Source organism: Cryptomeria japonica, chromosome 5, assembly GCF_030272615.1.
Source record: "Cryptomeria japonica chromosome 5, Sugi_1.0, whole genome shotgun sequence".
In the NCBI taxonomy this organism is placed as follows: domain Eukaryota; kingdom Viridiplantae; phylum Streptophyta; class Pinopsida; order Cupressales; family Cupressaceae; genus Cryptomeria; species Cryptomeria japonica.
In genome coordinates, this window is record NC_081409.1 from 308,290,120 (window position 1) to 308,316,665 (window position 26,546).

The window sequence follows — 26,546 nt, forward strand, 5'->3', positions numbered from 1 at the left end:
CCTTCGAGTAAACCAGAAGCCTTTGTGAAAACCCTCTCCATGGCTAAAAAGAAATTGAAATCCTCTTCAAATAAAAAATCGGTGTCTTACTTTGAGGATTCGTTGGGTAACCCTTTAGACACATGTTCTTTCCTTGAAGATTCCCTTTCCTCCCACCCTGCTACTAACAGAGAGAACAAGCCAAGATTCCCAAAAGACCTCAAATTGCATGAGCACTATTTTAATTTGGAAAAGGAATCTCTAGACGATGTATTGGCTATTGCTATGAATAGTGTAGTGGACATTTTTAGGGTGTTCAAATGGGCCTTTCATGAAATCAAAGACCTTAACCTAATAAACAAGGTAGCTGCTAGTAAACTGGAGGAATTGGTAGATAAAGTGCAGCCCTAGAAGACTGTAGGAGCAACCTAGATAGAGGAAGAAAAGATGAAAAAAGAAAATGAGAAGAAAACCTTGCAGCTTGAGGGGGAAGTGAGAAAAATAAGGGTTTCCTTGAATGCAATAATGAAACAAAGCCACAAGATTATTAAAAATTTTGTGGCGGCCATGAACATGATGGTGGATAAACTAGAAAAATCCTAGCACGACACCCTGATAGTGGATCTTGATGCAGATAGAGAAAAAGACCAGAAAGAGGAATCTTGCTCATCCGAGAGAACCACAAGCAATCTAAAAAGTAAGGCAAAATTTTCTAACAAGGAGCTCCAAGACCTGAAAAGATCGGCCCAAGAAATGAACAATCTGGAGATATAGATAACTGAAACTATTAAGTCTTTAGGTTAATGATTTTTTGGCTTTAGTTAGTGTTGTCTTTTTGTCTGGTCTGTTGTTTTTTTGTATGTATGACAATGTTTCTATATTGGTGAACTTAGACTATTTATTTTAATTTTCGTCTGTAACTTGGTGGTTTTGCATCCTTGTAAAACTCTCATTTTCCCTAATCAAAAACATTTGTAAGACAAATTAAAGAAAATTTATAAGAGAATTAAATTAAAATTTTATCACAAATAAATTATCAATAAAATTATTTTCAAAAAACAAAAAAATCTTATATCAAAATTTATCATTTATCATTTTATAATGTTAAAAGGTATGTTGCATAGTCTAATAAGAGATAACAAGCAAGTATATATTTTGTGCAATCTATGACCATATATCTTACCATATTTTTAATTTCATTGATTTTTATTCCATCATTATAGAAAAGTTAAACTTAAAAGACATCATATCTTTTGATCTAATATTTGATTTGTGACTTTAATTGGAAATATATAAAAGGAGAATCTAGAAAATTAGAAAACAAAAATAAATTGTTACTCATATACAAAAAAAAAAAGTTAATAGCTAAGTTTAATTAAAAATGATCTCCTTTCAAAAGATAAAGGATATTTCAATGAAATTAGAATTCTTTATTAAAAAAAATCAAGTATCAAATACTTCCAAGAATAAGCTAATTCTTTCGTGATAATAAAAATGTACAATTATATTTTTCAAATGATTCTAACTTTTATTAGAATTGAGGAAATAGAATTAAAAATATGTATTGTCTAAATATTGTTAACAACTCCATTTAAGTGTTCATAAAAAAGATATTACACACAGTAAAATTTTAGATAAGAATGAACATAACATATGAAAAAAATAACAAATTTAAAAAATCTAAATTTGATTAAATTCAAAACATTAAAAAATATTATCAATATTTTATTATGGAAAAATAAAAAATTAATTAACATAAAATTATCATAAAGAGCCTTGCAAAGAAATGATAAAAAATAATTACCTTTAATTGTTTCTTTTATTATTTCTATGCCAAAGTAATTCTAATACTAGACTATTCAACATTTTTTTGCATGATTAAAAAAGCATATTTATATTGCTTTTGAAAAATCTATTGATATTCTTTTCCCCTTTGTATTGTTCATATAATTTGATAATCCACTTATAAGGTGTTCTAAATCAATAAAAATTAATTTAAAATTCCACTAAATAAATTAATATTAGGAAGCTATTTAATTTTGAACTCATGAAAACTATAATCTCTTGCATGCACTATTGATATTTAATGACATCTCATTCATATTGAGATGTGTATTCCAAATACACTAATAATATGTTTGACGATTTCTTCTATAAAAGAAGCAATCTTAGATAGAAAGGGTAAGCTTTCCATGCTAAAGTTAATAGTATCCACCTTCAATAATCTCAACATAAAAATTAACTAATTTAAAATTATAAAATTATAGTATTGTAATTTTGTAACAGGTCTTTTTTAATGTTTTAATGTTTCCTTTTTAGATAATAAGGAATATATTAAAAAAAGTTAAATTATAAAATGGATATATGAAAAAGGTACTCAATTCGACAATTTTCGATTCGAGTCCTTCCGAGTTCAACTATAAAGCCTCTTAGTTAAGAGCTTTAATTCTAATTGAAATCATATTGCTACCTTTACCACAAGAAAGTAAATATTATTATACTATGAAAATAACAAATAAATGTATATGCAAAAGAGGATGTTGAACATATATTTTTTACAATCTTAACTAAGATCAAATAGAACAATCTATTTTGAGTAGACTTTTTTTGAGGTATAGATAATGTCAAGATCCTACTCTACTAACATTTTAAAGAGTCCCATCTTAAAAAACACTTTACTTTCTAATGGTAAGGATTCAAATAAAAAGAATCATATGATTTCTATCCCCCATATCCCTTTTTGAAACCACTAGACTTCAAGGTTATAAAATCATTTGAAACTTCCTTTTTCATTTCTATGAAAAGACATAATGAAAGTATATATGTATTTTAAACTAAATAAAATAAGAAGACAAAAATAATTTTTTGTGCATTATATGACATATGGGAGGAGACAAGATTGATAAAAGAAAAGTATTTGTATTCAATGGAATAAATCGATTTTTATTTTCATTTTAATTATAACTTTTTTGATTTTTTTAAATAAAAATTAAATATTTCACCTAGAAATTATTAGAAATTAATAGAAAAAATAATTTAAATAAACATTTATTTACACTTTCCTTGCACATAACTTTGACTGTAAAGAATAAAATAAATATTTAAATCCAATTATCATATAAATAGCAGCCATAGTATGCATATCCTAACTAATATTCTAGCTTATATAATAGTCTTTCTTCCTTCTTCTATACAAATTTTTATATTTTTCAAAAAAATTCAACCTCTTCCAAAGAGATATAAATTGAAGCATATTTAATACATCTAAACTAACATCCCGTGAATATTAATATATTAATACATAAACTCAATCTCTTACATCCCTATGATGACTATAAGAGCTTCAAAATACTAATAAGGCCTTTCTCAAATTTTGAGCTAAACAAAATTCAGTCTTCCACTTCCATTCTACTATCTAACCACTATATAAACACAATTTTACCCTATTTTAATGGATCAAACACATTGAATGAAAGTTGAACAAGATCACCACACAAGAGTCAAAGCAACAAAAAGAGCAGAGGAGAAGCCTCAACAACCCATAACCTTGTTGGGCACGAGGCCGCCGGGCTTCTTCTCAGCTACGATACCGTCATTCCCTGCAAGAGCTCTGTACTTATCCTTGCGAGTAAAGCTGGTGCACTCATATGACAGGCTCCCCGCAATGACCCTCTGAATGTAATTGGCCACCTCGTGAGAACTCTTCCCACCAGTGCAAGTGAGCTCCACGGGCACCTTGTCCAAGAAGGTGACTTCATAAAGGGGACTAGGATTCATGAAGAAGTAAAAGTCATCCATGCCCTTCCACCCACGAGCAGTAGTGCCATGGAACATGGACATCTCATTGCGCATGGCCACAGGCACTATCTGGTCCGTCAACTCCGCAAAAAGTGCACTGAAGCGCAACAAGAAGGGCTCTCTACATGTTGTCCCCTCGGGGCATATCACTAGGTCACCTTCCTCTAGCAGGGACTTTATCATGGCTGCATCCTTGGCCCTCTCGCGGGTGAGAGGAACTGTCTTTATAGGAGACAAGATTTCAGAGACACGAGAGACGGAGTAGGTGACTGCTGAAACAGGACGTCCCACAGCTGTGGAGAGAAAGATGGGATCTAATAGAGTGCGGTGTGAGCAAATGAAGAGAACACCGCTTCGATTCTTTTGCTTATCTGTGGCGGGTGGTGGGGTGCCATTGATGCGAACTCGAACGCCTAGACAGAGGAAGGCATGGTAGACAATGGACATGGGGAGGAGAGCACCTGCAGCTATGCGGAGGCATGCCAATAGAAAGCCAACTGGGAACCACAGAATTGTAATGAGGGCTATAATTGGTGTGGGGCGATGCACCAGACGACCATCGTGGAAAACAATCGGCTTGGGGAGTTTATCTCTGCCTACGGCCTCCACCTTGGGTGTTGCAGGCACCACGTATGCTTCCTTTACACACCAAAAAAAATACTATTAGATTAAGAAATTTAGTGGAAACAACAGAACTATCGACTAGTATAGAGATATCAGTATCAAGATCACATAATCTATGTGAGATTTTCATGATAGATATATGGAGAGATATATAAGCAAGTGAAGAATTATCAAAGTATATAGTACTATTGAGATTAAAAGTATCAATAATTGATTAAGTAAAATAAGTGTGATTGATTAAGTAAAATAAGTGTGATTGTTAGACGTAAACAACATATTCTAAGTTTTGACTTTCTTTCTTGATTCATCTCTATCTATAGTATAAGATTGAGATTAAACATATCAATGATTGATTACAGTAAAAGAAGTGTAACTGTTGGACTTAAACAATACATTCTAAGTTTTGACTTTCTTTGGTGATTTATTTCTATCTATAGTATAACAGGATTGAGATTAAATGCACCAATGATTGATTAAGGTAAAATAAGTGTAATTCCTCGACTTAAACAACACACTCTAAGCTTTGACCTCTCTTGAAAGAGAGGTCACAAGTTCAAATCCGAGAGGGGGTAAGGTATTTATGACCCATTTGTAGCACAGTTAAGTAGCTCCTACAAAGAGTATGGGGTAGTGTCATATTGTTGTAAGTCATCTATAAACGCATGTACAAATTGCTGGCATTGCGGACAGTAAAATCTTCTTTCTTTCTTCTTTCTTTTTCTATCTATAGTATAAAAGGATTGAGATTAAATGTATCAATGATTGATTAAGGTAAAATAAGCGTAACTGCTAGACTTCAACAACACACTCTAATCTTTGACTTTCTTTGGTAATTCATCTAATTACATTAATAGAAATATCTTATTGAATAAGTTAATACAATTTTGATACATAAACCATCTAAACTGAAAGTATTGTACTCACCAACAAGCTGATAACTGTGCATGATATCATGAATTTTATTAGCCGTGGATCCCATAAACTGTCTAGCCTCATGAAAGTTATTAAAAGCATTCATTCAATCAAAACTTAACGATTACTCTCTATCTTTAAAAAAAAAATGAAAAAAATTAACCTTTTTTTACCCTGCAGAGTTTCATGAAAGGATTGTCTGTCTTCTGATCTCCAAGACCAACGTCCGGAACATCATCACCAAGCGCCTTCTCCAGAGCGTCAGCTTTCTTGGTGCCCACCAGCACTCCGGGACTCTTCACGAACCCGGTTGCCCGCCCCCCAATCGAAGAAATATCAGTCCCAATGACCATGTCGGCACCCAGATACTCTTTCAGAAACGTTTCCACTATGATGCGCGGATTGGCCGTCAACACACACCTTCTCCCACATGAAGAAAAGACCCGCCATGAATCCGGGTGAAGGTCGTCCGAGTACAACTTGGGAAGAACCGCCCGTGCAATGGACTCGATGTCCGAAACCTTGGCCCCAACAAAGGTGGTGAAAATGAACACCTGAATGCCGGCGGTCTCTGACATGAAATAATATAGCAGGCCAGCCAATGGGGTCGCCATGACCAAGAAAGCCATGCGTAAAATTCCTCCCAACTCAAAAGCAATTATAGCGAAATAAGGAAATGAGCTTCTTCCTCTCAATAGAGTCCCATCCATGTCTGCTACCACCGTCTGAGCTTCTCTTCCTATGCTTGCACATTTTTCGACCGTTGGGAACTTCTCATTATAACTATAGGCTGCCTGCGTCCCCATATCTCTAGGACTTTTTTCCTATTCTATTCTAATCTGCAAAGTTATTTTGAATTCCTTTGAAACCGGGTTCTTGTAGTGAATGGCTTTATAAACAAAGTGGGGCAACTTGGAATGGGTGGGACAAAGAAAGGGACGATCTCAATGAATATGGCTGAAATCTCTACATTGGTTTCGTCTTAAAAGAACTCTTGGTATTTCCGTAATGTACTTGTGTGTCAGGTGTGGGCCCATTCCCTTTGCCACCATTCGTTGCCGTTTGTCCCGTTTCCATTAGCATTCAAATTCTAAAATTTCTCCCGCGCAGTAAGTATAGTGAATTCAGTACGTGTTTGCCGACAGCCTCTGGGCAATTTTTATTGGCACTGGCTATGCAGCCATGTAAACAGGGCACTGGCTATGCAGCAATGTAAACCGCATCACATAGCCTCCTACTTTTTAGCCTTCCGTGCTTGTCTCTTCCTACAGCATCGTGCAACCCTCTGCAGCTCCGAAAAGTGTGTCCTGCCTGTACTGCCGTTAAAGGATTCGCTGGTCCTTTAAAAAAAATTATTTATATATTTGTTAAATTTTTTAATAGATTTTTTAAATGTATTATATTTATATTGTATTTTTTATTTTTTTATATATATTATCATTATTATATTTTAAATTTTATATATTTTATTATTATTTTAATAAATATGTTTATTAAATTTTTAATATATATTTTTTTATTTTTAATGTATTTTATTTATATTTTAAAAATGTATTTCTATATTTTTTTTTATATTAAGAATAAGGAGATCAAAATTACAAGAGATCGTAGAGTATCAGAGTACAGAGGCTAAGCCTCACACCATCTAAAAAGAGTATTTACAATGAACCAGCAGCATATATAACTTAAATTACGACAACTAGTAAAGCACATCATCCCAGGTGTCCACCCAAGCCAGCCAACCCATAGCGCCATCCATCCACACCATGCTTTTCTGATCTTGAATTTGTTTCAGCATGTAAACCGTCTCATTAGTAGCATTGTGAGGTCTTCTTTTAATCTCCTTTCTAATTATGCTGAAAGTTTGATTGAAATCATGTATATTATCCAAATGCAACCTCCAGAAATATCCATTCTTAACGTCATTGGCAAAAAAGGTAGCATGACCGTCCTTGAGCAGCCTTTTGAATTTAGCCTTGTTGATTTTCATGGCGATCTAAATCTGCGAAAAATTTTTAAAATATGTGAGACTTCGAAAAGACTCAGTAAGCATTCTAGGGATATTTTGAAACCTTTCTTCATTTCTGCACTTCCAAATTTGCCATAAAATGCTAGATGAGGTAATATCCCAAAACATGTTAACATCTTTTTTAGCATTAGAGATAAACCCAGTAATAACTTCAAAGAAATTGAAATTAGAAGGGATAGAAATACCGAACATTAACCAAACCTCTTTAGCAAAACTACACTCAAAGAAAATATGATTTCTTGTTTCCGGGGTTCTGCAAATGGTGCAATAGTTAACATCAGAGAAAGAGCTCCTAACAGGAAGCTTATTAAGAATAAGTAACCATTTAAAACATTTAATTTTAGGATCAATGGAGCTTTTCCAAAGATAATCAAAGTACTTTTTCCAAGAAGAAATATCCAAATCAGTATTCCAAATATTGTTAACATGATTGATAACATCAACATTATAATTTAAAACAGAATAAATATTCTTAGCCTTAAGCTTAGAAATGATAATACCATCAGGCCATTTTATCTTTAAATAACTATTAGAGTCCACATGACACAGAAAAGGAATGTTTTTACTAGCTTTAACAATCATACTATAAGTCTTTTTATGAGAATCAGGAAGTTTAAACTTATTCTTAAGATCATCCCAAAGGATAAGTCTGTCCATTTCAAAGATATCAATGAATTGCTTGATTCCAAGGTTAGCCCAATACTTAGCCAAGCACCCTTGGGTAAGAGCAAGAGGTTTATCACCAAGCTTAAGGTTCCACCAAATGGACCTTTCACCATGGAGGGTTTTATTATCAAAAAAATCTTTGTTAGTGATGAATTGCCTAACATGGTTCCAGGCTTTCCAGATGGATTTAAAGACCGCTGAGCCTTGAATAGTAATAGGAAATTCACCACAAATGAGATCAGTGAGAGGAAGATTTTTCCAGAATTTGGCACTTTTAGGATATCCCCTCTCAATATTGTTACGAATCAAAACTTTCCAAGGCTCATCTCCCTCCAAGGCATGAAAGATCCATTTGGAGGCCAAAGCAAGACCGCTAAGTCTCAGGTCTTTCAACCCCAGGCCCCTAAGGAGCTTATCAACATGACACCACTTCCAATTGACAGAATGCATCTTTTTATTTCCCTTCCCATCAGACCAAAGATAATTTCTTATTGCCTTCTGGATTTCCATAACTTGATAGTCATTAAACATCCAAGCAGAGGCATAATAAATGTTGTAAGAGGACAGAATTTTTTGGCAGACTTGGATCCTTCCAGCAAAAGATAGAGACCTATTGTGCCACTTGTTTAGTTTATTATGGATCTTATCCTTAACCCAAGCCCACATCTCTTTCAAAGAGGGGTCAACAGAAAAGGGGATACCCAAATATCTGACAATTTTAGAGGGGCCACCCCATTGGAAATCAAATTTATTAAACCAATTAGGAGGTTGATCATCCCAACCAAGAAAAATAGATTTGGCATGAGACAATCTAGCCCCTGAAATTTTACAGAAGAAATTAAGTTTATTAATCATAGCAACAAAATTGTCTTCAGAGGTTTCATGAAACAGAGAAGTATCATCGGCAAACTAATAGTTAATAATCTCTTTATTATTAGGAAGAATGACACCTTTAACAGCTGGGGATAAAGTGTTGTCTCTAAGAATATAAAAAAGAGCTTCAGAAGCAATAACAAAAAGGGCGGGAGCAAGAGGACACCCTTGTCTAATCGATCTTCCCAAAGGGAAAGAAGTAGACAGGGAACCATTAACATCAATTTGAGCATGAGCATCCTTGAGAAACATATTCACAATGCCACAAAAGAAGGATGGGAAACCAAAGGCCTAAAGCATCATATTAATAAAGCTCCATTCAATTTTGTCATAAGCCTTTTCAAAATCCAGCAAGAACATAGCAACCTTTTGATTAGAATGCTTAGCCTAGTTAAGAGCTTCCCAGTTGGTAACAAGATTCTCTAAAATATATCTGCCCTTCACAAATCCAGTTTGGGTAGGACAAACAAATTTGGGGAGAATGGCCTCAAGCCTGTTTGACATAATCTTAGCCAAAATTTTATAAGAAACATTTAAGAGAGTTATAGGCCTCCAGTTTTTAATAAGGGATTTATCACCCTCCTTAGGGATAAGCTTAATGATACCAGAATTAATGTCCCTACCCAGGGTTCCGATATCAATGGCTTCATTATAAATATTAATTAAGACTTTGCTAATCCATTTGATGTTGGCCTTGTAGAATTCAGCAGGCAGCCCGTCAGGTCCGGGAGCTCTATCATTATTAAGGGAATTGATGGATTTCTCAATTTCCTCTAGAGACAAGGGCTGCTCAAGATTAGAAGCATCCTCAGCCAAGATCTTATTAGGAATGAGATTCTTACATTGGTCTCTAAGGGCCCTAGCCTCCTGAGTATCCTCTAAAGTAAAAAGATTTTTATAAAATTCAACAAATTCATTCTTAATAATCTCTATGTCCATAGTCAAGTGATTGTTAATAAGCAGTTTATCTATAGACTCTTTAGCTTGCTTATGTTTAATAAGATTAAAGAAAAATTTACTTCCTCTATCTCCATATTGAAGCCAATGGGCTCTTGAACGAATTTTCGCACCAAGAGCTTTATGATGTTGATGATTTCTGAGAGCATTTTTAGCATGGGCAAGCTGGTGACAGAGATAAGGATCATCCGGATTATTTTGGATATCATTCTCAGCATTATAAAGATTATTATTAATCCAAGATTCCTTAAACCTATAATCTTTGGCCTTCTTTTGGCCAATAGTTTTTAAAAAATTCTGCCAAGCAGAGACATCAAGATTCCACCTATGGATATAGGATAGAGAGGGAAAATGGGACTCATTGATGAGTCTAATAATGGAGATGGCAGCAAGAATGTCATTATCCTCAAGAAGGCTAGTGTTAAGAATGAATTTATGGTCAGAATGATTACTAGAGTTAGGTGAGCAACCGAGATTAACAGATATAGAGATAGGGTGGTGATCCTGAAAGGGTGATAGGGGAGACAAGCACCAAGTTATTATTTTTATCAAGTATCACAGAAAAGAAATTGCTATTAAGATAGAATCTATCAAGCCTAGAGTAGATTCTGTATTGACCTTTCTGAAAATTACACCAAGTAAACCAGAGGCCAGGGTTATTATTCTTGTTTCCCCTTAAAGGATCAAAAAGGGATTTAGCTCTTTTAAAGTTGTTCCAGGTAAGTCTTTCCTGATCTTTCCAAGAAAAAGGCAGACCTCCCATTTTATCTTCCTGATTCTCAACCATATTGAAGTCACCTCCAAACATCCAGGGAATGCTAGGAAGTGAGGTGAGCCAAGTCCAAAACGAGATTCTTTCCATATAATCATTGGCAGCATAAACAGAACAAACACCAAATTCCATATCATTATGATTAAAGATTAACCAAATAGCTCTATTACAAGGAGAAAAGCCGAAACTTTTAATCTTAGGTCCCCATTTGGGGCTGAGAAGAATCACCACACCACCCTACCCTGAGGGTGATTAGTGGAGAATTTGATAGCATCTCTCCAAATAAAATTAAGATTGGATTCAAGATTGAATCCAGTAGATTTAATTTCTTGCAGCATAATCATATCAATATTAGTTTGAGACTTGATAAAATCCTTGATAATAAACTTTCTATCAGGACATTCCAGCCCTCTAATGTTTCAAGAAACACAATTCATTGTGACATGATTAGAGCATTAGACACCTCATCACCCACAATTTCCTCCATAGGAGAAGCATCTTCAGAGTTTGTTTGATTTTGCTTTTTACTGTTCTTGTTTTTATTCTTGGATCCTAGAGGTCTTCCTTTCCTTCTAGCAGTGAGGATGTCCTCATTATCTGACAGAACAGAAGGAGGAAGCCTCCAACTCTGAAAACTGATTATTAGCGATAGGGGTTGCTAGAATGACATCAACTATGAAGTCATCCGTAATCTCTTTAAAATCTTTCACAAGAGGGTTCTGTTTTGAGGAAGTGTGTTTGGTGGGAGCTTTAGGAATAGTCAGAGGGGAGGCAGAGGGTTTGGCAACATCATTAGTAATCATATTAGTTGCTGAAGGAGGGGATATAAGAAGCATATTAGGGGCCGAGTCCTTTTTGCTCGACCGATTCTTCCTTTTTTTTGTAACAGTTTGAAAACCATCTGTATCCACAATGCTGGTAAATGACACATTTTTGAGAGACCGTTGTTTGTATCGGAGAGGGGAAATATTGAGAGGGAGCATTTAGGGAAGGCACAAGATTAGTTTTAGCAGAAGAAGGTGGAATCGACTGGTTAGAAATGGGGAGATTAAAAGGGTTAATAACTTTTTTATTTTTATTTCTGATAATCGGGCAATCTTTCCTTAGATGCCCTTCTTTCCTACATAAAAAACATGCATTCAAACCACCTAGGGTTTCAATAGGGCAGGAAATTTGCTCATTAACAATGGATATGTTAATTTCTTTGGGTAGATCCTGACCAGGTTTCAGAGCAATAAGAACCCTTGCATCTAAATGCAGGACTAACTGAGCAGAATCATCCATTCTTAGGAATTTCCCTAGAGGTTCAACCAGCTGAGGTATAAAATGCCATAAGAAAGGAGGAATTTGTTTTATGAGGACCCATCTTGGAGCCGAAAGAGCAACCACCTCATCAAGGTTAGCTTCTGCATTCCAAGCCAGAGCCCTAAACGTGGTGTTGCCGACCGTCCAGTACTCTTTTTTTAGCACAGCCTGTTGAGAATTTATTGACAAAAAATACAACAAATAATCCTTTCTGAATCTACCTACAAAATGAGATTTGATAACCAAGCTTTAAGTTCCAATAATTATAAAACCAGTCGTCTAAAAATTTTCTGGCAAGCACTTTATCAATTTCAACCGCAGAGAAGAAAATGGCTGTGTTACTAAATCTTTCCTTTTCCTTAATAATCTCATTCAACATTTCAGGATTGGGAGTAACATGAAACGCAGAAGGGTTCCCAGGATGCTTACCATTTGTTGTGACTTCATTTTGCGCAGGTTTGGCAAATCGAGCACTAGAAGCGATTATAGGAGAAGATTTAGCAACCGCCTCCAGAAAAGATCTCGGATTATTGCTAGGGTTTGGGCTCAGTTTTGACACATTGTTGGCAGTGTTTTGGATTGATTTCGCAGCAGATGAATTAATACTACGGGGTACTGAAGCAGCCAAAAATTTAAACGGTATATTAAGTTTAGGGCTAGAGATTAAGGGCGGATCACACCTGGTAACTTGTCTGGTCACTGAGTCATCATCCTTATTTCCTGCCACCTCACCAGTATCGAAATATCCCACGCATCCTGTGACGCCAACGGTATCACCTGGCGGATCGTGACCTGACATACTAATTATGTCAGGAGTCACCAAAATTTGCACTTTCGCTATATCAGATCTGCCAAAATTCCTCGCTAAATTATAATTAAATCTAATAAACTTAGAAAGTTTTTTCAAAAGTGCATAAAGAGAGTGAATAAACTTAGGGAAACTTTATACATGAAAACTTAGTAACTTTGTTAAATTTGATTATAATTAAAAAGAAAAAAAAGTTAACACACTATATTTTTTCACTTTCGAATTATAAGAGTGAATAAACTTAGTGAAACTTTATACATGAAAAAAATTAAAGTTTATTAAATTTAATTATAATTCAAAAACGAAAAAGTTATTAATTAAATTTAATAAATTTATAGAGTTTTTTTCAAATTACGAAATTTATGAAATTTACTTGCACACGAGTCTTCCACTTGTATCTTCTTCTTCCGCACAGATATAATCCTAGACAATTCTTGGAGAAAGGAAACATCATTGATAATCTTTTTTTGCAAATAACACTGAATCAAATAAATTAAAAATGTTATATGTAATTTTTAAAAGTAGCTAAACTCATGCAATTCTTTCATGCATCGACGGCCAAGCTGTGTGACCCACGACATTTGATACCGTCGGAATTCCGACAGACATTATAGAAACATCCGACAAGGATGTTGTATGTTCAACGTCACTTCCTTGTCGGATAGTCGTCGATTCATGGTAATAGGGGAGCATCGAAATTCCGACCGTAATCTGACAACATTTTTGGCTGGAGGAGCAAACATAGCAGCCGTCAGAAGAGTTCATAACATTTTTGGACTACCAAAGCAAATGGCATCGTCGAGAAGACCGACGATGAGTTTTTGACGGTTACATTTGTCGGAAGTTCGACGTGTTGTCGTCGGACTTCCGACAAATAGCCGTCGGAAATTAGGCCAGAATGTACTAGTGTATGAACTAGGTTAACCAACATCAGTAAGTAATGCATAAGCAAAATTACAAGTAAGAGAATACCTTATAGGTGGTTTGATTACTCTACTGGATCTTCTTAAAACAAGTGATGATTCACCATGTGGCTCAACTGGTTGTTCTTCTGGTTGATCTTCATCTAGTTGCTCTGCATTTGGTTGTTCTTCATCAAGCACATCTAGATGATCATCACTTTTTTAAACCTCTACTGGAATAACTTCCATACCTTGCTGTTCTTTACCTCTTTGCATTGGACTTTTATTAAAATACACATCTCGACTAACAATAATCTTGTGGGCAGCAGTATCCCACAATCTGTACCCCTATAATTAGAATAATATAAGTTTATGATAATAATATAAGTTTATGATAATAATAATTCACAACTATATCTACTAGTAATTTAATTATTTATAATTAGAATTAGGATTAGAGTTATAATTAAGATTAGGGTTGTAAGTAGGATAGAATGAGGGTTATAGAATTGTGGTTAGAATTGACCTAACTGTAAGGGTTACAATGAATTTACCATTATAATTAATTTTACAAATAGGATTAGGGTTAGGGATAAAATCAAGGTTATAATTATAATCAGTGTTACAATTGAAAATAGGGATAAAATCAAGGTTGTAATTATAATCAAAATTATAATCAGTGTTACAATTGAAATTACACTGAGGATTAGGATTAGGGCTACACTAAAATTTGGATCACATTTACAATTAAAGTTATGATAAACGTTAGAGTTAGGGTTAGAAATAAGATTAGTGTTAGAATTAGCATTATGATTACAACTGGGACTAAAGTTAGAATTAGGGTACAAATAGAATGAAGGTAGGGTTGAACTAAGGTAAGGATGAATGTTAGAAATAGAGTTAGTTTTAAGGCTAACTGTAGAGTTAGAAGTAAAATTAGAGATACAATTATCGTCAAGTTTAGTATTAGGGTTATAATTACCCTTGAAATTATAATTTAGCTTAGTGTAACACTTAGAGTTAGTGTAAGTCTTAGAATGAGAAGTATGGTTAAAGTTAGAATTTTGTTTAATTTTAGAATTAGTCAGTGGGCCCTTGGTCTAGTGGTGAAGTTGAATGGCTCCAAATGAGCCCACCAGGGATCAAGTCTTGCTGAGTGCAAGGCTCCGACATCATAAGGGATGGGTCGGGAAGGCTCTGACATCCGTTAATTTTAGGGCTAGAGGTAGAATTAGGGTAAGAATTAGAGGTGTAGTTGAGATTAGAGTTTCAATAGAATCAAGGAACACAAAGAGTTAATAGGTTTAGATTATAATTATAGTTAGCATTAAGGAACACGTAGAGTTAAGATAGATTTAGCTTTAATATGAGAGACAAAGCATACATATTCAACTATTTTCACATTTTAACTTCAATTTATTTATATTATACGTAATTATTCATAACAAAGACAATTTTCCATTTTCTATGACCTCTCAAGTGCTAGTTTTTTATATATATATATATGAAAATATAATATAAATAAAATATATTAAAAAAATAAATTAAAAATATTTTGAAAAATTATATAAATAAAATATATTAAAAAATATAAATAACATATATTAAAACTTAAAAATCAATTTGTTTATATTATACATAATTATTCATAACAAAGACAATTTTCCATTTTCTATGAACTCTCAAGTGCTAGTTATATATATATATATAAAATAAATAAATTAAAAATAATTTGAAAAATTATATAAATAAAATATATTAAAACATATAAATAACATATATTAAAACTTAAAAATACATAAATTAAATAAAATCTATTTAACAGAAATATAATATAAATAAAATACATTAAAAATAAAAAGTTATATATTTAAAAAATAATATTAAGAAATAAAAATTAATATAAAAACCTTGTAAAGGGAAAATGGGATGCTGGCGGACCAACGCGGGCCTTAACAAAAACAACAGGGCGTCGGACATAACGAAGAGAGAAACCCGTACTGCTGGAGTCCCGTATACGAAGTGGCAGTCATGTGATACGATACGAAGGGGGTTGCATAAAGTAGGGCCCCATAGCCAGTGCCCCTTAGCCGGTGCGGCATAAAGTAGGGGCTATGGGGTGCCGTCTAAATGAAAGGGCTCCATAGCCAGTGCCCCTTAGCCGGTGCGGCATAAAGTAGGGGCTATGGGGTGTCGTTTAAATGAAAGGGCCCCATAGCCAGTGCCTTAAATCCGAGCTTGTCTGGAAATCTGCAAAAAAATATATATTACATGAATGCGATGAAGACCTGGCTGTAGGACGGTGCCAGATAGTAGATATCACGGCAACCGAGGATCAAAGCCAATGCAAAAAAGTCTTGTCGTGCTTTGGCGTTCTTACTGTCATTTGACGGTAATCGGGATCAGCGCCTAAGATGATGTGGCCTAAGATGTCGCTGACCAAAATTACGTACGGTTAATTATCACAATTATCACGGTGGCAGACGCAAGGGCTTCCGTATTTCTTATTAAAAGAGTTATATTAGTTGTACATATAAATTTCATTTCTTACTACAGACTACGAAGATTGAAATGTGACAAATAACAACCTGTGCGTGGACAAATTTTTTTATTTGTATGAAAACTTTTCTTTACGCTTTTCATGTGTGCATGGACAAATTTCTTTGGATGTATAGCTTTTATGTTCAAAAAAGTATAATAAACTTCTAAGGAATTGATTTAAGTTGCTTTTATCTTATCTAAAGGGAAAGTGCCACGATTGGTTAAAATTTTAAATTGAATTCATATTATACATTGTTTTAAATATGCTTTATATTAATTAAATATATTTAATATTAATTAAAAATAATATTAATTGTAAATGTTGGTTTTAATAATTTTGATTAAATGTTTAAAATTAATATTAGTTTTTAATTGAATTGATATTATACATTTTTTAAATATGCTTGAAATTAAATGATAGATTGTGTAAATCTCTTAGAACTTATTTATATTAATAAAATGAAATTAAAATATATTTATATTAATTAAAAATAATATTAATTGTAAATGTTGGTTTTAATATTTTTGATTAAATGTTTAAAATTAATATTAATTTTTTATATATAAATTTTATGAAAATTGTGACCCCTTTCAATTTTTAGCAATTGTGAACATTCTTTATGGAATGTTATTGGTTTTCTTTATCTTTTCTTTGGACATATTAAACTTCAGTTCTTCATTTTAATAATTAGAGGTATTTTAACTATGAGTTAAGAATAGGCAATTTTTTGAGTAAAAAAAAGTTAACCCCCACCAAATATTTCTTATAATGTTTTGGGTGCAATAATATTTAAGAGTATTTAAAGTATAAGTTAAGAATAGACAAATATTTAAATAAAAAACTAGCTAGCAAATATTTAAATTAAAAAACTAACTCTCACCAAATATTTCTTATAATGTTTTGAGTACGATAGTTAAATTACAATATGACTAAAAAAATATAAAATATAATTAAATATGTATTATTAATTTGGGAAAAAAATGTAAAGATTAATTTATTTAGTAGATTCCATCCTTAAGAAATATTTTAAAGTTTTGTATTATGTCTTTTTTCTCTTTAAAAATATATTAATTTTGTTATTTTATTTCAAATTATATTATAATTTTGCAAAGTTATTGATGGATATAATGCTTTACAAATTTCCAGCATCATGTTTTAATTTTTTTTTCAAATTTAATGTATTATAATATCTATATTTTTAGTTGTTATTAGTTGACACATCCTTATCCATTGAGTCAATTAGATTAGTTTATAGATAGAGTGAGGTACATAAAGACATACAAAGAGATGATACACGATTCTTTGCCTATTACTTTGTATATTTCTCTTGAGTTGCTACTATATCGTCTCTTTAATATTACTATGTAGACTTTAAATTTGAAGAACATCATTTTGCTTCCTAAAAGTGATATGCATTAACATCATTTGATAGGATGCACCCAATTCATGTTATAATTTAATATCGATGAAAAATTAATTCTTTAATTGTTACTTGTCTATGTCCCCTTCTTTATTCTCATCAATGCCCTCTCTCTCTCTCTCTCTCTCTCTCTCTCTCTCTCTCTCTCTCTCTCTCTCTATATATATATATATATATATATATATATATATATATATATATCACCATCCCTCTCTATTCCTCTATATCTCACTCTATCTAAATCACTATGTCTGTCCCTCCCTCTAATTCACTCCATCTATCCCTCATCTCTCTTGCACTATATATTTATCTCTATTTCACTTTCTTTCTCCCGCTCACTCCTCTCTATTTATTTCTATGCATATCTCTCCCTCAATATCTCTACATCATCCTCCATCCATATCTCTCCCTCTCTCTATATATTCTGATATCTCCCCTTCTTTCCCCCTCTAACTATATTTCTCTAGGCTCCCTCTCACCATCTACATCTCTTTATCTCTCACTTCCTCTATATGTGTCTATCTCATGCTTCTTTTATATCTCTCTATCTCTCACTTCCTCTATATCTCTATATGTATTTATATTTGTATATTTATATACCTCCATCTCTTTATCTCCTCCCTATCTCTATATCTCTTTCTCTATCCCTCTCCATCTCTCTATATCTCTCCCCATCTCTCCCTCTCTCTCCCCCTTTCTCTTCCCAGATATCTCTCTATATTTTTCTTCTCATAAATCTTTATATCTCCCTCTCCCTCTCTCCCTCTCTCAATATATATTTATTTATCTCTCCCTTTCTCAAGATCTCTTTATTTTTATATCTCTCTATCTTCATCGCCCCACATTTATTCTTCCATCTCTTCCACTATCTCTATCATATTATATCTCCATATCACTACCTGTATATATCTCTCTTTCTCCACATATCCCTATATAACACTTTCTATCTCTCCCTCTTTATATATTTATTCCTTCCATCTCCCTCTCTTTCTCTCCATATCACTCTCCTTCTCCATTTGTATCTCTATCTTTATCATTCGATATACTGATAACCCCCATCTTTATCTCCTTACCACCCTTATCTAGTTCCCTTCACCCTTTCATCTCTTGTTGTTCATATTATTTTGTACTCCATTCCTATCTTTGTATCTCTTTCCCTACCCTTGTCTATCTCTATATATCACCTAATTTATCTCTATCTCTCCATTTCCCACCCTATATATTGAGCTACTTCTCCCTCTTGTCCCCTCTTCTTCTCTCTTTCCCTCTTGTCCCCCTCCTCTCTCTCTCTACCTATCTCACACTCTTTTTTTCCTTCCCTCTCTTTATCTCTACTACTCTCCCTTTATGTATCTCTCCCTTTAAATTCCCATATATCTCTATTTCTCTATATACCTTGATTTATCTCTCCCTCTTTATCTCACTTGATTTCTCTCTATCTCACATCTATATCTCTCTCTATCTTTCCTTATCTCTCTTCCACTATATCTCTCCCTATCTTTCCCTTTCTATCTTCCCTCTATCTTCATCTCTACATCTATCTTTCTTTATTTTCCTCTATCTCTAGGCATGTCTCCCTCTCTTTGTCCATCCATCTCTCTCTCCCTCTCCCTCTTGCATATTTATCTCTTTCTCTTCTTCTCTCTATATTTCTCTCCTTCTCCATCTTTGTCTTTATCTTTGTCTCTAGCTTCCTCTATTTCTCTATATCCTTAGCCCTATCTCACTTTATCTTCCCTTCTATTTCTCTCTCTTTTAATCCCTATATTTCCTTCACAGTCACTCTTTCCTTGTTGCAAAAAAACATGATCTTATTCCTTTAAGGGATCCTAATTATCCTCCTAATTTTGAGGATTTTATCAGTCATGTTTGGATCCTTGTACCTGGATGCATATTTCATTTGACGCTATCACTTCTTGATCGAGACCTTTGGTGCACAAACAATATCATTTTCTAAATGGCCTACCAATTGACCTCATGCACTACACAAATGTATTTGTCTTCATCTCCCTCTCCCACTCTAGATCTATCTCTATCTCTGTGTATTTGTATTCATCTTCCTCTCCCACTCTAGATCTTCATCTCAACCCATGTCTTCCTCTCTCCCCCTCTATCTCTAGATATTTCTCTCTCTCTTTAGATCCATCCATCTCCCTCTCCCTCTCTCTCCCTCTCCCTCTCCCTCTCCCTCTTCCTAGACCTTTATATTTATATATGTTTGCCTCTCTATGTCTCCATATCTCTATACATATATATCTTTCACTATATTTACCTCTCTATATGCTACTTGTCATCTCTATCTCTATCTATACATCTATTTATTATTTATTGTTTGTAATTTTATAAATATTAAAATTTAAATAAGATTTTATTTTACATTTCTTAATATGAATTTATATTATTTTTTGATATATTTAGAATATTTAGAACTCTAATATATTTTAAAATTAGCGTTTGTTTAACAAAAAATTCATAAGAAATAATATATAAGTCAATTATTTCAAGATAATAAAAATGTGCAAGTATATTTTTTAGTTCATTTTAACTTTTATAAGAAATTAGGAAAGAGAACTAATAATATGTATTATATAGGTATTGTTAATAGCTCCATTCAAGTCTTGATTAAAAAGATAAGACACATCATAGTATTCTAAATAAGAATGAACATATCACCTTTCTCTACATGAGGAAAAAAACTAATTGAAAAAAATCTAAATTTGAATAAATTCAAAACATTTAAAAATATTGTCAATTATTTTGTGAAAAAACACTTTACAAACAAAAGAAAAATAGCTAGAATATAAAGTTAGCATAAAGAGCCTTACAGCCAGGTGATAAAAAATAATTACCTTGAGCTATTTCTTTTTTAATTTTTGACGCCAAAGTAATTCTAATCTTAAACTATTCAACATTTTCGACATGGTTAAAATATCTATTGATATTCCTTTTTTAAAAAAATTATTGATATTCTTTTCCCCTTTGTATTGACTTTATAATTTGATAATCGACTAAAAAATTGTTCTAAGTCAATAAAAAATAATTTAAAAATCCACTAAATTAACTACTATTTGAAAGCTATTTAATTTTGAGCTATGCATGAATTTCAATGCTAGAAATAGTGTTTCATGGAAACCGTAATCCCTCGCATGCACTATTAATATTTAATGACATCTCATTCATATTAAGATGTGTATTCCAAATATACTAGTGATATATTTGTTGATTTCTTCTATAAAAGAAGCCATATAATACATAAAGGGTAAGCTTTTCATATCCAATTTACGAGCAATAGTAAAGCTTGGTATCCACCTTCAATAGTCTCAACATAAAAAGTAATTATTTTAAAATTATAAACATCTAAGGTTGTAATTTTGTAAAAGTTTTTTTCTAAGATTTAAATGTGTCTTTTTTATATAATTAGAAAGATATTAAAAAAGTTAAAATATAAAATAGATATATGTAGTGTACCATACACGTACGATAGTACCACCTCCCCGTACGATCAATAGCCTCCACCCCGTATGAACAACACACTCCATAGTATGGTCCACCCCGTATGGACAACACACTCCCCTGCACAGTCAATTGCTACCTCCACCCTACAACCAACACCCTCCACCATACGGTCAATACTCTCCACCGTACGACCAACCCACCATACAACCAACTCAACCTCGCACACCCTACATTGTAGAACCTCCATCGTATGGCCCTACACTTTGTACACTCCTGCCTTCAATCAGTTGATTCTCAGGTGTGGAAATAATCTTAGCCTCAGAAAGATGATTCCATAATATGTTGGACAATATGATTAGTTTAACACGATTTGGCACAAGAATGAACACACAAGACATGCAAGTAGAAATTCAAATGCAACAATAATAGAACTTAAGATTACAAAATCCCAGACTGTGGGCAAAGCAGAGTAGGGTGAGGATTTACTCCCACCGAAACCGCAGATGCCAAGTAGGGAGGATCTTCCACCTTTGAAATGGCTAACAAATGAACTCCAATTGGAATTCACACATATAAAGAAAATACCAAATTCACATACCTATAAAAATGTCAGACTCAGCCATAAATATGGGCTCCGAGAAATTTCCTGAAGGGTTACAAATGAGCCGACATGACCAAAATATGTGAGAATTTTCCAAGATCTAGAGACAATGGAAAGCACAAATAAGAGAGAACAAAAATGTGACAAGAATAAAATGTATTCCCATCAATGATGCAAAATGTGATCAACTCGATCATCAAGATTGTTGTTGTTGTTGCAATGTAGGATAAGTTTGCTTATAAAGACAAGGCTAAGAGGTAAGAGAGCACACAATGATGACATGTGGCTCAATGAGATGCAAGGGTAGGTAGGGGTAGGTAGGAGAAATAGTAAAATATTTTACATGAGGTGGAATAATCACTCCATAGTAAGTGGATATGATAAGTAACAACAAGATCACACCATAAAATGTGGAAATTCTCCTACATACACACTCCCAATGTATGCACATCTCCCTAATTGTCTCATATGCAAACTACAATGTTGTGCATGTACCTAAGTAAACTTAAGTAAAGTGTAATTATATCCAACATGAATAAATAATTAAACCATCACCCCCCCCCTTAAGTGCAACTTAGGGGAATGCACTTAAGTCTACAATGCAACTAAGCAATGCAAGATGGGTCCTGGCTAGCAGGCCATGTTAGGTACCCATGTACAAATGCAAATGAACACAAACCAATGCAATATCTCATAAACAAAGAAAGAGAAAAACCACATGGGAAAAAAATCCCCCCCAAAAGAGAGATGAAGAAGAGAGACCATGAAGGACCCCCTCAATCTAGAATCTCCTGCAAAGATGGTCCAATGATGTTGACCAAAATACCTCCCCATTAGGAAGAAAGAGAGCCAATGCTACACCAATAATATCAAAGTGTGACAAAACCAGGTACCAAGTCGATGATGATGAATCACTCACTGCAACAAAATCAAGATCAAGCATGGAGATAACCTACTTTGAGCATCAACTAGATACTCGTAAATGGAAAAAATGCTAGTACAATCAAAGTCTCATGGGAGCCATGCACAAATGTGTACAATCTAAGTCTCAACCAGAGCCATGCACCAAGTCACACAAGGATATTCCTTATCTACGTGTACAAGAGGATTACATCAAATAGTCATCAAAGACAAGATACAAAGAGCTATGGCACTTTATGATAGTACGAGTAAAACATTTCTCATGCAAGAGCATACAACATGAAGATGCAAATATGGAAACATGAAGATGATGCCACCAAAGAAGCCCTGTAAAATATTGCAGATGAAGATGCCCCCCCTTTGATTGGGATGTCGCCAAGAAAAAAAATAGGAGCAATAGGCCCCCCCTTTGATTGGGATGTCGCCAAGAAAAAAATAGGAGCAATAGGCCCCCCCTTTTAAAAATTTAGTAAAATACGATATTTTTTTTTAAATTTTTTTTTTTTTGAAAAATAAACAAAAAATAGAAAATTATTTAAAAAAAAAAAAAATCAGACTTGCAAATCCGTACGACAACCGGGAGGGAGGATATTTTTCAACTTAAAGTGATGGAAGCCAATTTCGATGAATTGACAGTCGGTCTTGGGGTTTTTGGGCCTTCTGAGTGCAATGGCGATGATAGATTTGGCCAAAAATGCTCCAAAATTGGAGATTGCTATCGAGACAAGTCACCACCCTCCACCTTCAAACAACTCTAGATTTGGCCTTGGATGCCGGATTTGGACAAAACAAAAGGTGATTATGACTTTCTCAAACCTCCTCAATCCAATGGTGACCTCAGATTTGACCCAACAAGCTCCAATAATAACCTGCAATAGAAAGCTCCAAAATGCAAAACCCCAAATTTCTCTCAATTGGCAAACCAATGGCACTCCAATGGCTCTGATACCATGTGAGAATTTTCCAAGATCTAGAGGCAATGGAAACCACAAATAAGAAGGAACAAAATGTGACAAGAATAAAATGTATTCCTATCAATGATGCAAAATGTGATCAACTCGATCATCAAGATTGTTGTTGTTACAATGTAGGATAAACCTGCTTATAAAGATAAGGCTAAGAGACATGAGACCACACAATGATGACATGTGGCTCAATGAGATGAAAGGGTAGGTAGGAGAAATAGTAAAATATTCCACATGAGGTGGATCACCCACCGAAGGTAGAATTATCACTCCACAATAAGTGGATATGATAAGTAACAACAAGATCGTACCATAAAAGGTGGAAATTATCCTACATACACACTCCCAATGTATGCACATCTCCCTAAGTGTCTCATATGCAAACTACAATGTTGTGCATTTACCTAAGTAAACTTAAGTAAAGTGTAATTATATCCAACATGAATAAATAATTACACCAACAAAATAAAACTTGACTAATCTAATTCAATAAAGGGCCCGAAAGATTTATTATTAAATTTGGGGCCATACAATAAAGTATTTTAATTTTATTTTTTAATTATGTCAAGGACATCACAGTCCTCTTGGGCCAAAAATTGCTTGCCCTCAAGCAATTGTAGACTTGGATGGTCCAGAATTTCCTCGCCTTCCTAGGTGGCATCCTCGATTGGTAGATCCTTCCAATGCACAAGGAACTCCTTGACTGTGCACGATCTCAACCTCTTCTCTCTGATATCGATGATCTCCATCAGTTCCAGAATTAGTTTTTCTTCTTCATCGGTGGGTGGCAGATCCTTGGACACTGTGACGCACTGCCTGACGACCTTCCTTAGACATGATACATGAAAAAAATTGTGAATTCGACTCCCCTCAGGAAGCTCCAACTTGTAGGTGACTTCACCCACCCTTTGAACCACCCTCTAGGGTCCATAGAAACGTGGCTTCAACTTCTCCTTACCACTTGTCTTCAAGGATGATTGTCTGTATAGTTGAAGTCGAAGGTATACCAGATCGCCCACCTTAAAAAATTTCTCAATCTGATGTTGATCGGCATACATCTTTTGTTGGTTATGAGCCCTCTGTAGGTTATCCTTGAGAGATCTCAGAATATCCAAACTCTCCTGAAGCCAATATTTGGCTCTTGGTGCATGACTATCTCCCAATGCCATATCAACAAATGATGAAGGCTCATAACCATACAGTTCTTTGAAGGGTGACATGCCTATCGACATGTGATAGGTGGTGTTGTAACAGTATTCACCCAAATGTAACCAACGAACCCAAGCCTTCTGTTGTGTTGAGACATAGTTCCTGAGATAACCCTCCAACCATTTGTTCATAATCTTGGTTTGTCCATCTGTTTATGGATGGTAGCTCGTGCTTGGCGACAACTCGGTTCCTACCAACCCAAATAACTCCATTCAAAAGGTACTCAAAAAACAACCATCCCTATCACTTACTATGCTCTGCGGTAGACCATGTAAGCGGAATACCTCGCGGAAGAACAACTCAACCACTTGAGCTGCTTGGTATCCTATGGAGATGGCAAAAAAATGGGCATACTTGGTCAAGTGGTCTACCATGACGAAGATGCAATCCTTACCTTGCACTTTGGGGAGCCTAGTAATGAAATCCATCGAGACGCTATCCCAATTCTGATTGGGGATTAGCAATGGTTGAAGCAGTCTAGCGAGTAAGGTGTGCTCAGATTTATTTTATTGACAGGTGGAGAATTTTTGCATGTACTCCAAAATGTCATTCTTAAGTCCCCTCTAGTAAAACCTTTCCCAGATCTATCTGTAGGTTTTAAAGTATCCCGGGTGTCCGACAAAGGGAGAGTCGCGCATTTCCTACAGAATCTTCTCCTTCATCTTGGACTTGGGCACCAGATAGATTATGTCCTTGTAGTAAATGATGTTGTCAGCCACCTTGTATATGTCATCCTGTACTTGACCATCCATCAGTTCATAGGAATAAGTATTCCTGGAGTATTCAACCAATAGATGTTCCTTCTAGTCCGTCCATATCTGGGATAGAGAATATATGGTGGGCCTTCTTGATAGAGCATCGACCACCACATTATTCTTTCCCTTCACGTACTCAATATCCAAGTCAAATGCTTGGACTTTGCTTACCCACTTTTGTTGCCGCTCGTTCAGATCTCTCTACTCTAGAAAATATCTCAAGCTATTGTTGTTCGTCTATACAATAAATTTTGCCCTGACGAGGTACTGCCGAAACTTTATCAATGTGTGCATGATGGCGAGAATCTCCTTGTCTTAGATGGAGTACAACCTCTCTAGTCCCAAGAGCTTCTGGCTCTCAAACATGATGGGTGACGGTCTTGCATCAACACTACTCCAATGCCTTCACCTGAGACATCACACTCCAATTGAAAGGGCAAGTGAAGTCTGGTAGTACTAGAACTGCACACGTACTCATAACTTCTTTTAATTTGTCAAAAGTGTGTTGGGCTTGCACATCCCAGTGGAAGGATCCTCTCTTCATCATATTTGTTAGTGGTGCACTAATATATGAAAATCCCTTCACGACCCTTCTATAATAACTATACAATCTAAGAAATCCACGCAGGTCTGAGAGAGTCTTGGGAGGCAACCAATCCAAGATGGCCTGAATTTTCTCTTGATATACTTGAACCCCACAGGAACTGATGATGTGTCCCAAGTACAATATCTTCGTCATTCCAAATTTGCATTTGGACCTCTTGGCAACAATGATTGTGACTCCATGATTCCCATAACTTCGTCCAAATGCCTCAAATGTCCCTCCCATATTTTGTTGTAGATGAGTATGTCATCAAAGAGCACCAACAAGAACTTACACAACTGCTTGTTGAAGATGTGATTCATGCACGACTGGAAAGTGGCCGAAGCATTAGTTAATCCATATGTCATGGCCAAGAACTCATAGTGTCTATAATGGCAACAGAAGGTTGTCTTCTCCACATCTTGCTCCCTCATGTGGACCTGGTGGTATCCAGAGTGGAGATAAATTT

At 34.5% G+C, this 26,546-nt stretch overlaps 1 protein-coding gene across 1 annotated transcript; it reads right to left on the reverse strand.

Annotated features, from left to right (window-relative positions):
• Nucleotides 1-3,343: 3,343 nt before the first annotated feature.
• LOC131855799 (glycerol-3-phosphate acyltransferase RAM2-like) lies at nucleotides 3,344-6,119 on the reverse strand. Its single transcript, XM_059220621.1, has 2 exons — nucleotides 5,487-6,119; nucleotides 3,344-4,416 (listed from the first exon to the last, which is right to left on the reverse strand). Exons 1-2 carry the CDS (start codon nucleotides 6,117-6,119, stop codon nucleotides 3,511-3,513), a joined length of 1,539 nt encoding a protein of 512 aa, XP_059076604.1. The 3' UTR covers nucleotides 3,344-3,510.
• Nucleotides 6,120-26,546: the final 20,427 nt, after the last annotated feature.